Here is a 12,103-nt window from a genome sequence, read left to right as displayed (position 1 = left end):
GTGACTTCCCAGAAATAAAACCACCAGTATGGGCCACACACTTTTTTTTGCCACGTGAAAGCTAAATAAGTTCAAATCTTACATGACCTCTGTATTAGTAAATAGCTCAGATCTCTCATGCACACATGTGTGGATGCACGTACACAGTGATACAAACAGAGCTCTGTCAACATATGCTGCAGAGTCAAACTACTTCCCTAAATTTACAAATCCTATCATTTAATAAATTAGATTGGAGAGTGGGTTTTTTGTTTGTTTTGGTGTGGGATTCTTTTTGTATGACCAACTTAAGATAGAAAATGTGTAGGTGTGAAGATATTAGTTCTGATGACTCCCCACCACCAGTTAATTCAAATGATTTAAAATTAAATGCCAGTTGCATTTCCTCCTTGAAATACCACATATGCCTAATAAATCTGTACAAACTGCAAATATACATAATCCTCCATTTCTGTCTAACTGGATATCTGGTATATGCTACCCCTTCTAACAGTCAAGGGCTTCAGAGTGTAAAGTGGTTTTGTACAATAAAAGAAAATTCAAGTATACAACTTCTGCAAAATACATTAAAAATACATTAGCTTAGACTAATCCAATCTAAAGTCCATACTTCATAGAAACTGCACAGAACTGCAGAAATGACTGACAAAGCACCAGAGATCAAGGCTCTTTCTTCTATATCTCACATATATCTCTCTCCTCCCGTTGGAAGTTTATAGAGACAGATTCAATTAACCTAGACCAAATATTTTATGGTTCCTAATACAAATAGCAAAGCAGCCCTTTGACACTTGACATTAAATAACCACATTTCTTGATAGAATAGACAATTGTCTTCTATCAGCTATTCCCAAAGCAATTTTCCAACTCTGCTCTCTAATTACCTGCCTCAGCAAAGATAACTAACAGGACAATCAACCAACCCCTTCCAAACGAACTACATGTATAATAATCAGTGAAAAGTATGAACAAAATCTTAGCAGAACAGAGTAATGTGACTCATTTCTTCTCATGGTTAATTTCACAACTCTAGGATTTTGGTTTTACAGAGTCCGCATCAGTTGCTCAAGCAGATAGTACAGTAAGACAGAGAAACTTACTTTTATTCTATAGTCATCAGTATCTACAATGGTTGCTACTCTGATAAATACTGGATTTCTCTTGTCAACCACTTCAAGTTTCATGTTTTTCTGAAAGCCATGAGAAGGTTTCTAAAAAAGAACAGTATTATGTGAAGTTGAACAAAACCTCAAAAATCTCACACAACTTTAAAATATATAAAATCCATTGAAAACTTTCCGCCGCCTTCTTCTCAAATCTGCCCTCAGCTACAACAAATTCAAGCATCAAACAATTCAAAACAGTGTTACTAAATTAGTGATATTAAGTAACTACTTTGGGATCCCAGGTCCTCCTGCAATGGACTGGATTCAAGTCATCCAAGCAAATAAGTTGAATTGCTATTTCGAATCAGGTTTTTTCCCAAATTCTCTAGAAAAGTTCCTAGAGATTTTGGCCAACAGTTTCAATGAAGTATTTAATAAAGTATTACACATTAGCAGCCTGAAATGTCTATGGAATTGTCTACAGGAAACATATTTGTGCATTTTAGCTCGTGTTTTCACTTCATGAATCAAACTCTTTTTCAGTCTCCTACTGAAAATGTAACCAACTAATCCACAGTGTAACAGCAAATACTTGCTCAGAACAAACAGAACCAAATACTTGTTTTTCAATACTATTTGGCAAAAATGGTGTCTTTGGTAAGAGTATCAGATCTTATCTTTGCCATCTACAGCTATGAAAGCTAAAGCAAAATTATTTCCATTTTAAAGGAACATATGCACAAGACATGTCATGGCTTTTATTCTAGTTTTCTAAGAAAATAACACATCTGTCCCTCTAGGACCATGCAGAGAATTGGTGTTTCTGCCTCAGTTGCAGCTTAAGAACTTTCTTTCTCCCACAATACAATATGAAACTGTTACTATGTCTGATATAAGCAAATACTCTCCCAATTCTTGCTCAGTGTATTCATGCTGAGAATGTAAGATTGAGAAACATTATTAAGCCAGACACACCTTGGGGTAATAAACTGCAGGTCATTAACAAACTCTGGTGATCTACTGACCCTAGGAACCTCTATAAATAAACACCACAGTGTTATTCAGAATCAGCGTCCCTAATCTGAAAAACTGAGGCAAATGTCCTTCAGCATGCTGTGGGAAAACGGGCTGGGAGCTACCAGCCATCTGACGCTGGTTCCCAACAACAATCCAGGATCATTGGAGGGATGGAGCACCTCTCCTATGGGGAAAGGCTGAGAGAATTGGATTTGTTCAGCTTGGAAAGCAGACGGCTTAGGGGTGACCTAATTGCACACTGCCAGTACCTGAAGGGAGACTACAGGAAAGATAGAGACAGACTTTGTACAAGAGCATGTAATGACAGGACAAGGGGGAATGGATTCAAACTGAAAGAGAGCAGGTTTAGATTAGGTATTAGGAAAAATTCTTTATTGTGAGGATGGTGAGGCACTGGAACAGGCTGCCCAGAGAAGTGGTGGATGCCCCACTCCTGGAGATGTTCAAGGCCAGGCTGGATGGAGCTCTGAACAACATGGTCAAGTGAAAGGTATCCCTGCCCATGGCAGTGGGGTTGGAACTAGATGATCTTTAAGGTCCCTTCCAAGCCAAACCATTCTATGATTCTGTGATTCCTTCATGTATTAGTGACCAGTCCATTTATCTCACTGAAATCTTGAGAGCTCAAGAAAGATGGGTGTCACTGACAGAAACTAGCAACTACAAAGCTAAAAGAAAAGAATGTTGCCTGCAAACACCATAGTGAAGCTGGGGAGCTGCCTGTAGATGCTGCCCATATATCCTATTTGCAAGCCTGCAAAAGAAAAAGTCCACTGCAGGGTGTTAAATACAAGCTCTCTCTTGATTACTGCCTGAGGCCATGGACTAGATGTGCAAACAGACTAATCTCTTACAACCATTCTTACACTATTTATTGCACAATTTAAAATGTACAGATTGAAATACATATCTTCAAAATACATTATCATGTAGCTGTCATTATTTCTAATAACTGGGCAGTAATTTTCCATAGCAAATTAGATTAATTTGTAATATCTTTGTAGCATTTAATCCCATTTATGAAAATTAAAATAATAAAGTAATAGTGACTTATAATAATCTCATTTCTAACAGTGAACTGCATAAAAATAAAGCACCTATTATGCAACTAATTAACTGGATACATTTGGAAACATAGGAACCCCATATATGTATTGTCTTCTCAAACTAATTAATTACATGAACTTACAAGCATGAAAAAAATATAAGCATTTTCTCACCACTTTAAAAGCCCTTGCAGGTGCAGGCAATGAACTGGTTTCTTCCAAATACTTCTCCCAAGAAAAATGCTTAGCGTGTGGATAATCTGGTACAGAACAAATATGATCAAAATTAAAACCAGCAGTGCAAAATAATAAAGTTAATGTATAATTTACAGAGTGCCTAACACTTTCATAATACTGTTCTGCTTTATGCTTCGTATTTATAAAAGAATTACAAGAAAGGCCCTTCTAAATTGTCTCAGACACATTCACCATATAGGTTAAAAGTCAACAATCTTCTCATACACAACACCAACTAACTATGGTACACAATTGCTCTGGATATGAGAATATAAATAATGTCAGTCAGAAAATCTGTCAACTCAAAGAAATTAATTCAAGTAGTAAACAGTCATTTACTGGCAAACACAATCTAATTTGTGATAGCTTTGTACCACAGTAGAGCACACTTGACTACTTATTACTCTTTCAGCGAGCTCTTTTTAACTAAATTTCTAAAAAAAGACCCTGGATATTTATGATAAGAATAATCCTCAGACATCATCAAAGAAGCTGCTGCCTTTCTCAGAAAGCGTCATGTTTATGAGCACTTTATACAAGAAACACAGACACAGCTTGGCTCTTAAAGAAAAGGCAGTGCCTGTCCTTCACCTTTCTCTGCACCAGTAGGTTAACTTCAAGTTTAAACATTATGATTCATAATCTAGAACAGAATGAAACCAATACTAATTTGCTTTAAAAGGGATTTCACTGAATAATAGGTTGCAATTAACCTCCTGACAGACTGCTTATGACTTTTCAAGAGTGCTGGCTACTAGAATTTCAGTCAAAGTTGGTTTTAACCAAGCAAAATTTTCCATGATCTCAGACCACAGATGCCAGTTTCTCCAACAGGGCATTAGATCATCCAGCCATACACAACAGTCCTGAAAAACAGTGGTGGTCTCATGTTTCATACTGTTGAATACACTTTCATTTTTCTGTATCATCTCTCCCATTGCATTTTCCTCCCTTCCAAAAAGCCCTTACACATTTGATTCTTTGATCATGTAAGGCCATCTTCTCATCAAGCCATTATCCTGCATATTTACTTCACATGAAGATGTTTTTCTTATGCAATGATATCACACACCTGGAATTTGCTTTATCAGCATTTTCAGAATATGATAATTACAATGTGGATACATTCAGCCAAAAATACAAACTTGTTCAGATTTCAAGGGATATCTTTCATGGATATGTATCTCTTTAGTAATGGAGCATACATGTGCACACATAACATCTATTACAATTCTACTTTAAATGTATGATGCCCTGTAAAACAATTTAGAACTACACAAATATTCATTCTTTCTTACAGGAAGAAAAATTCAGGAGCAGCAACAGTATGATTATTGTAAGTTTTAATGCTGACAGCTGACTATAACCTCTTTGAATCTTTCAGATGTTTAATAAGATACAAACCTGGTGGGGTGATGAGAGTTCTTTTATGTTCTTTACACCATCCAACAGGATGAATATGTGGGCTAGCTGCCTCACACCTGGAGGAAGGGGAGGGAAAAAAAGGGCCTGATAATGCAGTCCTATTATGCTTACAAAACCAGACATACAGAAGAGACAACAAATTCCAGGCAACCCACAATACCTTCAACTTACGCTTAAACTGCAAACATAACCTGAAGATACAAATACAGTCAACATAGACTTGTTACCACCCATACAATCATAAGGTCTTCTTTACAGTTTCACTGGAAGATCAAAACCCAAGTCCTTTAAGTCAGTGTCAGGTCTCCACTGAGAAGCTATAATGCTGGACCTGAAAAGTTCACACATAGAGACTCTTGGTAGAATCATGTTGGCTGGCTGCAAGAACGCAGTAATCCCATCAAGGGCAGATGGAGTCTTGCAAGACTAAAGCTTTAAACCAAAAGCTTAAAATCTTGATTATCATTCAGGATGCACCTGAAGGCAGATGTGAAAATCACGAATAACTGCAGAGCATTGTCAATAACAAGCAAAAATTTGAAAGTGGATTCCCAGTGGTTTGAATGGAGCTATAAATACGTTGCTATAACCCAGCAGCACACAAGCAAAGTGAGTCCAAGAGAAACGGTCAGAAAAAAAAAGAAGCAGTAGCAATTTAGGCCCAAAACTGCATGAAAGAATCCAGAACTAATCAGTGATCTAAGACTGCAAACTACTCTAAAAATCTGACTAAGTCTTGTAAAAGAGCAACTAACAACTTCCTATATTTTCTGTCAAATGCATCGCATTCTGCACTAGTTCTGTTGGTTGTGGCATGCCACAAGAACCACAGAAGAATAACAGAGGCAGAGTGAGCTACACTTGACATGTGCTGGCATGTGTCTGAAGCACGAAAAGCTTGCTCTCACTGTGCTCACTGGGTCAGTTACATTGTGCATAGAAGAAAGTGGCAGTGGGAGCTGGTTATCAAGTTCTGTTACAAAACCAAAACCCAATAAAAGACACACAGAAAAAAAAGTAACTGATATAAAAGTAGATGAGAGAAAACCTGTTTAAGCCTTCTAGAATAATAAATTGTTATATGTATAACTGTATATTCTTACAAAATATTGTTACATTATTTCATAGCACAATACTTTATGCACAATACAACACTACATATAATATATAATGTATACACTATAATTGTTATTACTCAATATTATTAGGAAAGGCAAAAAGTAAGACTCATCTACAGGAAAAGTAAAAAGCTATCAGACCCTGCTGTGAAACATGCACCATCCCTATGTCTGCATCGATACTTGATCATTCGTTTTGAGCTGGCTGAACCATTAATTGCTTTTTAATTAAGTACACAGTACTTATGCAGTCAGAATGACTAAGAAACATGATGCTGACACAAAAAGCTAGCATTATTCAGCAGAGCACTGCACTATGCTGTGCAAACATACTGTTTGCCTCTATTTAGCTGAAAACTCATATATTATAATTATGTAATCCCTGTGTAGATCTGCCCTTAAGGAGCTCACTTCTCTTAGGAGCCCATCATACCCAACTTCTTCTCCAGTTAAATTCAGTATTACTGTGCACTATCTCTCTCTTCCAATACTTCCTAACCCTAAAGGTGTTTCAGTAACTGACATTAAATATTCCCAGCTACATGCCCTCTCTCTCTTCCAGAGAGTCCCATCAGCATATCCATCTCTCCAGTGGCCATGAGCACAATGTCCCACTCACTCCAAGGACCCACCAAGGCCAGCAAAATGAGGCCAGAGTGAGCTGAAGTAGCTAAGGCCTTCATTCCCCATGGCCAAGGGAGGGATCAAGAAACAAAGCTTAAGTAGCCAAGCAGCAGTCTAGATTAAAACACCATCTCCCCCTCCTGATGAAGGAATGCCATTTTCCAGACACTTCTCAACTACTTATAGGCAGAGAGCATCCATGCATGAAGGCATGTACTTCATATACAATAATCATTGCATATAGTACTGAAAATTTGTGATCCAGTTGCTATTTAATCCCTCTCTGAAGTCAACGTATCCATCATTAGGCTGGAAAAACAACATGTATTCACTCACTCCCTTTTCCCTCAACCCAGGAGTTTCTTATGCAAAATACCTGAACAGTGGGGGTCTGCTGTCTCTGAGTGTTGTAATATAATCATTATCTGTATCTACAGAGAAAGCATTAGCAAGCTGGAAGTTCAAATTAATTAAGTTCCCTTAATTAGCAATACTAATTTATAATTTTTTTCAAATATCACATGCTGATAATCCACAATACCTAAGAGGGTGCAGTGAACTGTGCATGATAGAAAAAGAAGCTGAAGGTAAATCAGCAGGCACTCTTAACATCTTAAGGCTTAGATCAAAATGCCAGATCTGCAGATCTTGAACACAAAGCCATTTTAAAGGACTGCAAAAGGAAACACAGCACAGCAAAGAGAGTAGACTGAACCCTGGGCTACTACCACATTTCAGATTTGAACCTGTGCAGCATAAAACAAAAATGGAGAACATCACATTTGAAATACATGGAATAACACTTTTTTTTTAAATCTGAAAAGTACTTTTACATGATATCTAAAATTCAGCATAGATAAACAACAGAAATGCAGTTGGGTGCCTCAGAACATTGTCTCACAACAAGCACTCTTCTAGCCTTCTACCTAAACAGAGTCAAGCACTAATGATGAAAAATTCTGGCCAACGTTAATATAATTATCTCATGGCTATATGTATGAAACAGTTCTCCTAGTATTTCTTTGTAATGGTGCCAAACAGATCAATTCCTAGCACATAAAACCTACCTTTGACAGACTCTGTAATGGCTCTGACAATAGCCAAGGATTCAATTCCATCCAAGAATACCGACCTTTTGTCCTACTACAATATATAAAGCTATACTATATGTATTTAGTATATATAGTGTCACTCCAGGTACTCTATACATCACTGAAGTCGCCATTAATGAAAGGAAGCAAAGGAAACAAAAGAACTTTTCTGAAAATTTTGCACTGTTAAAACACAGCACCTGACTCCTAGAAATGCTTTGCCCCAAACAAGAGAAAAAAAGTGAGTGCTTCATGCTCCCTCTAGTATCTTCTTTTCTCTTCAGTAACTATTTCTCATTCAGTAACTATTAAGAGAAGCTAATGAGGACGTGGGCCAGCACTTCTCTCTTTATCCATCTCAAGTTGGGGTTTTACATGGATGAGATAAACTTCTGCACTGAAAGGCATAACCTCTTACTTCCTAAAATCCACAAATTATTTTCAAAAGTGTTCTGAGCTAAATTTGTGAACAAGACCCATGCTCCTGAGTCACTGTGGTATTATCAGTATTATAGTTCAAATAATCAGGTAGACATTAAAAACATTATCAGGACGAACTTTCTAAATACATTTGTTTTGATTTGCTTTTTCAAGCACAGTTTGAACACACATTTTTCTAAAATTCTAAAAAGTGAATGCTACTGCACACACTTCTTGCCCTGAAGATTCAAGAAGAAAGTGACCAAGGTATGTTGCAATGAAAGATGCCTTTCTGGAAGATCCTCTGACATTACAGCAATAGGTGTGAACACGGAAAACAAAGGAACAAGTGCTACATACAACAGCACTGCAAAATAGCACTATCAAACATCCTCAAATGTTGATTTGCTTTAAAAAAAAACCCCAGACATTACAGATAACCCTCCGAGAAACTTGTGTAAACATGGTGGCCTCAGCAAAAACCCAACATCTCTGTTCCAGCAAAACCAGATCATACAGTCCATCTTCACCTACGGATTTCACACAGCCTTTCAGCTTCTAACAGTTCATTTAACAATAAAAAGTAGAGATCAGTAAAAGTCACATACAATTTAAAGTAAAACTATCATGCCTTAATGTGTGTTATTTCATGGACATAATATCTGGTTTGGAAGAACAACAACAGTGTAACAGACTAAGCCCAAGACTTGTCAACTGGAATGCTAAAGGCTATGCTGACCTTTCACAATCAATTTGCCACATCCCACAGCTTTTTAACTCCTTTGTTCCAAAACAGAAGGCAGATCACCCAGCTCACATGCTTCATAAAACACAATGATCCATGAATTGTGAGGATGCTTGCTAGGTCAGAAAAGGTTACCAACACTAGCAGGAACTGAAGGATTCTGCACCTCCAAACCTACCTACTCCTGAACCACAGCAGAGCACCAACACCACCTTCTGCCAAGCAGTGGAGAGGTGACAAACGCACACTCGACTAATAGAACAAAATGACAGTGTCCACACAATTCATGCCATTTGTGAGCCATTCTTTCTGTCATGTGAGAACATGCAGACAGAAAAAGACATCTCTTATCAATACTGGAATACTGGAAACTGAAGTGGAGCCAAAAGCAGTGTGCCAGCTGAACCTGTAAGAGAGCCATGCGGAGGGGCAGAACAAGGGGTAGAGCTTGCTGAGTTATGAATGCCTTAACTACAGAAATAAACCTCAAAGCAGGGAAGAACTACATGATGTAAAAGGCCAGGAAGCAGTACCACAATAAGGAAAGCTGAGGGCAGCGGACAACATGATGTCCTGGTGTGTGTACCACTTTGCGTGAACATGACAGTTCTTAAGTCACAACAGAAGAGCACATCTCAACTCAGACATGGAAGAAGACTTAGGATTTTTCTACTGATCACTTCCAGCTGTTCTATTAATTTTCCCCAGAAATCTGTTTCATATATACAGCTCATTAAGTCTAGATCAAGAGAGATGGATGCCTGCTGTTGAAAAAATTAGTGTTTAACTATTTTAGAATGATATTTTCTAAAATAAGTCTCCACCTGAAGCTCTGGACAGATTTTTTTATTTAATAATAGGCATTGCCTTTAAAATAAGCTGTATATGTTACACTGATTTTCGCTTTTGAAATAATTTCTGATTTTCCATTTTGAGATCACAAACCTTTTTATATTTTTATTTTCACTTTATTAAATGTAGATACAATCTGTAATGAAAATGTTACCAAAACCCACTCATATACACATGCCCCATACACTCATAAATAATAATATGCCCTCAAGAATGCTACTTATGCAAGTTCTTGATTGTGAGATGTCAGTCATTGAACTGTGCATAAAAAAAATGAAGGAAAAACATAAAAACCATCCTGCAGCCCCACCTAGTGCATTATTGAGAACACTTCATCATTGATAAATATACAGCTGGTATTATTTTAGGTCAGGACTTCCCAAAATATGGTCCATGAGGTTATGGCATGCATCTAGAAGTGCTATAGCAACATTACCATATTTTTAGAGCTTTAGGGTCAGATAATGGCTTGTTATCCACTTAAATAGTTAAGAGCATGCACTGTGACCCATGTTTCTTTAGTATTGTTTTATCTTCTTTTTGACATAATATAACCCCTTCAAAAAGACTGTTCCTTTCAAAGAGAGAGTGGAGCAAAATTATCTCCAAAATGAAACAAGCAGAGCACAACGTTAAAGAACTGGGCTGTTAGCAAAGTATTAAATACTGGTGTAGAACAGAGCTGGCAACTTAGTCTCACACTAAAATCCAATCTGTTCCAAAACTCATACAGATCAGGTGATGATTCAGAGAATGAAAAGATAATTGGTTTTCACAAGACACTTTAGAAATCATTTTTTCTATACAAAATGGACAGGAACACAGCAATGAGTGCAGCATGGGCCATCGTATTTTATCACACCCTTGGAAAGCTGATTCCAAAAGCTAACTGTGGCACCTTTTCTGCACAGGAAGTTCAGACCAAGGATGAGTGAGGGCAGTCAGAGCCCTCTGATGCAGCAAGTTTGGGCTGTAGTATGTCCAGCATGGCCATTGCTCCACTTCTGTGGGTAAGCAGCAACAAGCTAGCACAGCTTCAGCTCTTTAACAAGCTTTGGCTGTGTTTGGATCTGGTCACAAAAAAATCAGGAAGCTGAGGCAACGTAGGTTCTCTGTGTAAATAAAACTGATGTAAGAGAATACATATAGGATGGTCCTATAGTTAATTCATCGTTCAGACATACCCAAAGTTTCCCAATGCTACTTCCAGATTCAGACAACCATAAGAAAATTCAGAAGTTCCACACAGAGGGAATGCCTTTGGCTTTCAAAGTATTACTTGTTTCATCAAAAAAGACGGGACAGGTGGAAAGGACCTGAAGGCTTTTGTCTTCAAGTATAGGTCAAAATTCTCCTCTGTTAAGTAAAGTCTTAATTTGACAATTTTGCCACTATCTACGGAAAATTTAACAGGATTTATTATACACTGGAAGTATCATGACCATGCATTAAAGAGCTGTTGTAATGACTAATTCTAGCCAGAGTACTTACTTTCAACCAATAATGTATTTCCTAATACTCAGAGAATAAGGAAGTGTCTGAAAGCCTGAAGCATAAAAAAGATTAGGTGACGGTAATAGATTTCTGTTGCCTGAAGTCCAGTAAAAGCAGTCAACTCTCTTTCACTTATCCAAGAACAGGAAAGTTTGTTTTTTAACCTCACTGAGAAAGTTCAGCTTACTCTAAATCCTAAATGGTATACAGAAAAAAATAGGTACTTGTTTGAAAATAATCAGCTACATACACTAAATGAATGACTTCACCTTCATTGCAATTCTGAGACTGAAACCGACATGCAGGCACATGGAAACTGCAAGGCTCTGCTCTGGGTAATCTCAAAAAACCTTTTCATTTTTAGTTACAGACAGGAGTTGGTAGATGTGAAATGTATGCACCTAGGATATTTTAAGGCACCCACAAGTCTGGTATCTGAAATTAAAAGTGTAAGTGAGATGCATTCAGGTTGCATCTTCAGACTCTTTTTTGGTTGGTCATTCCACTATTTTAATTTGCTGTTCTTTTCTCCCATTTTCTTTCCTTCTTCCTCTATTCACTCTTGTTCTCAGTCACAGCAATCCAGAGAGGTAGGCCGCATCACTCAGAATTTAACTTCCATGCACAGTACTTCCAGCAGCATCTTCTTGTTGCTTCCACAAAGATATTTTAAGGTTTCACCAGAAGAATAAATCTTAAGCTTGCCTTCAGTATAAATGCACCTTCAATGGTTTCTCAAAACCGATAGGAAAACCTATAGATTTTCCACTTCAATTTTCCATCATCCTTTAAGAAGGTATTATTTCATGTATTCTACATATGAAATTCAGAAAACCCACTTCAGAATACTACAACTGCAAAAACGTAAAGCCTGGTTATGTACTTAAAAGCCACTTTTCTCTCTTCT

The 12,103-nt window shown here is 37.4% G+C and overlaps 1 protein-coding gene across 1 annotated transcript in view; it reads right to left on the bottom strand.

The window, feature by feature from the left end:
• L3MBTL3 (l(3)mbt-like 3 (Drosophila)) overlaps positions 1-12,103 on the bottom strand; it is a gene marked incomplete at its 5' end in the record, with an annotated part of 48,556 nt that overhangs the window by 24,165 nt on the left and 12,288 nt on the right. Inside the window, 3 exons of the mRNA XM_009081731.1 lie at positions 1,101-1,211; positions 3,365-3,450; positions 4,832-4,908. Coding sequence (XP_009079979.1) covers positions 1,101-1,211; positions 3,365-3,450; positions 4,832-4,908 — 274 coding nt within the window. The remainder of the gene's footprint in view (positions 1-1,100; positions 1,212-3,364; positions 3,451-4,831; positions 4,909-12,103) is intronic.

The sequence above is a fragment of the Acanthisitta chloris genome, unplaced genomic scaffold (assembly GCF_000695815.1).
Source record: "Acanthisitta chloris isolate BGI_N310 unplaced genomic scaffold, ASM69581v1 scaffold27919, whole genome shotgun sequence".
Taxonomy (NCBI): domain Eukaryota; kingdom Metazoa; phylum Chordata; class Aves; order Passeriformes; family Acanthisittidae; genus Acanthisitta; species Acanthisitta chloris.
This window is presented reverse-complemented; position numbering and strand designations above follow the sequence as displayed.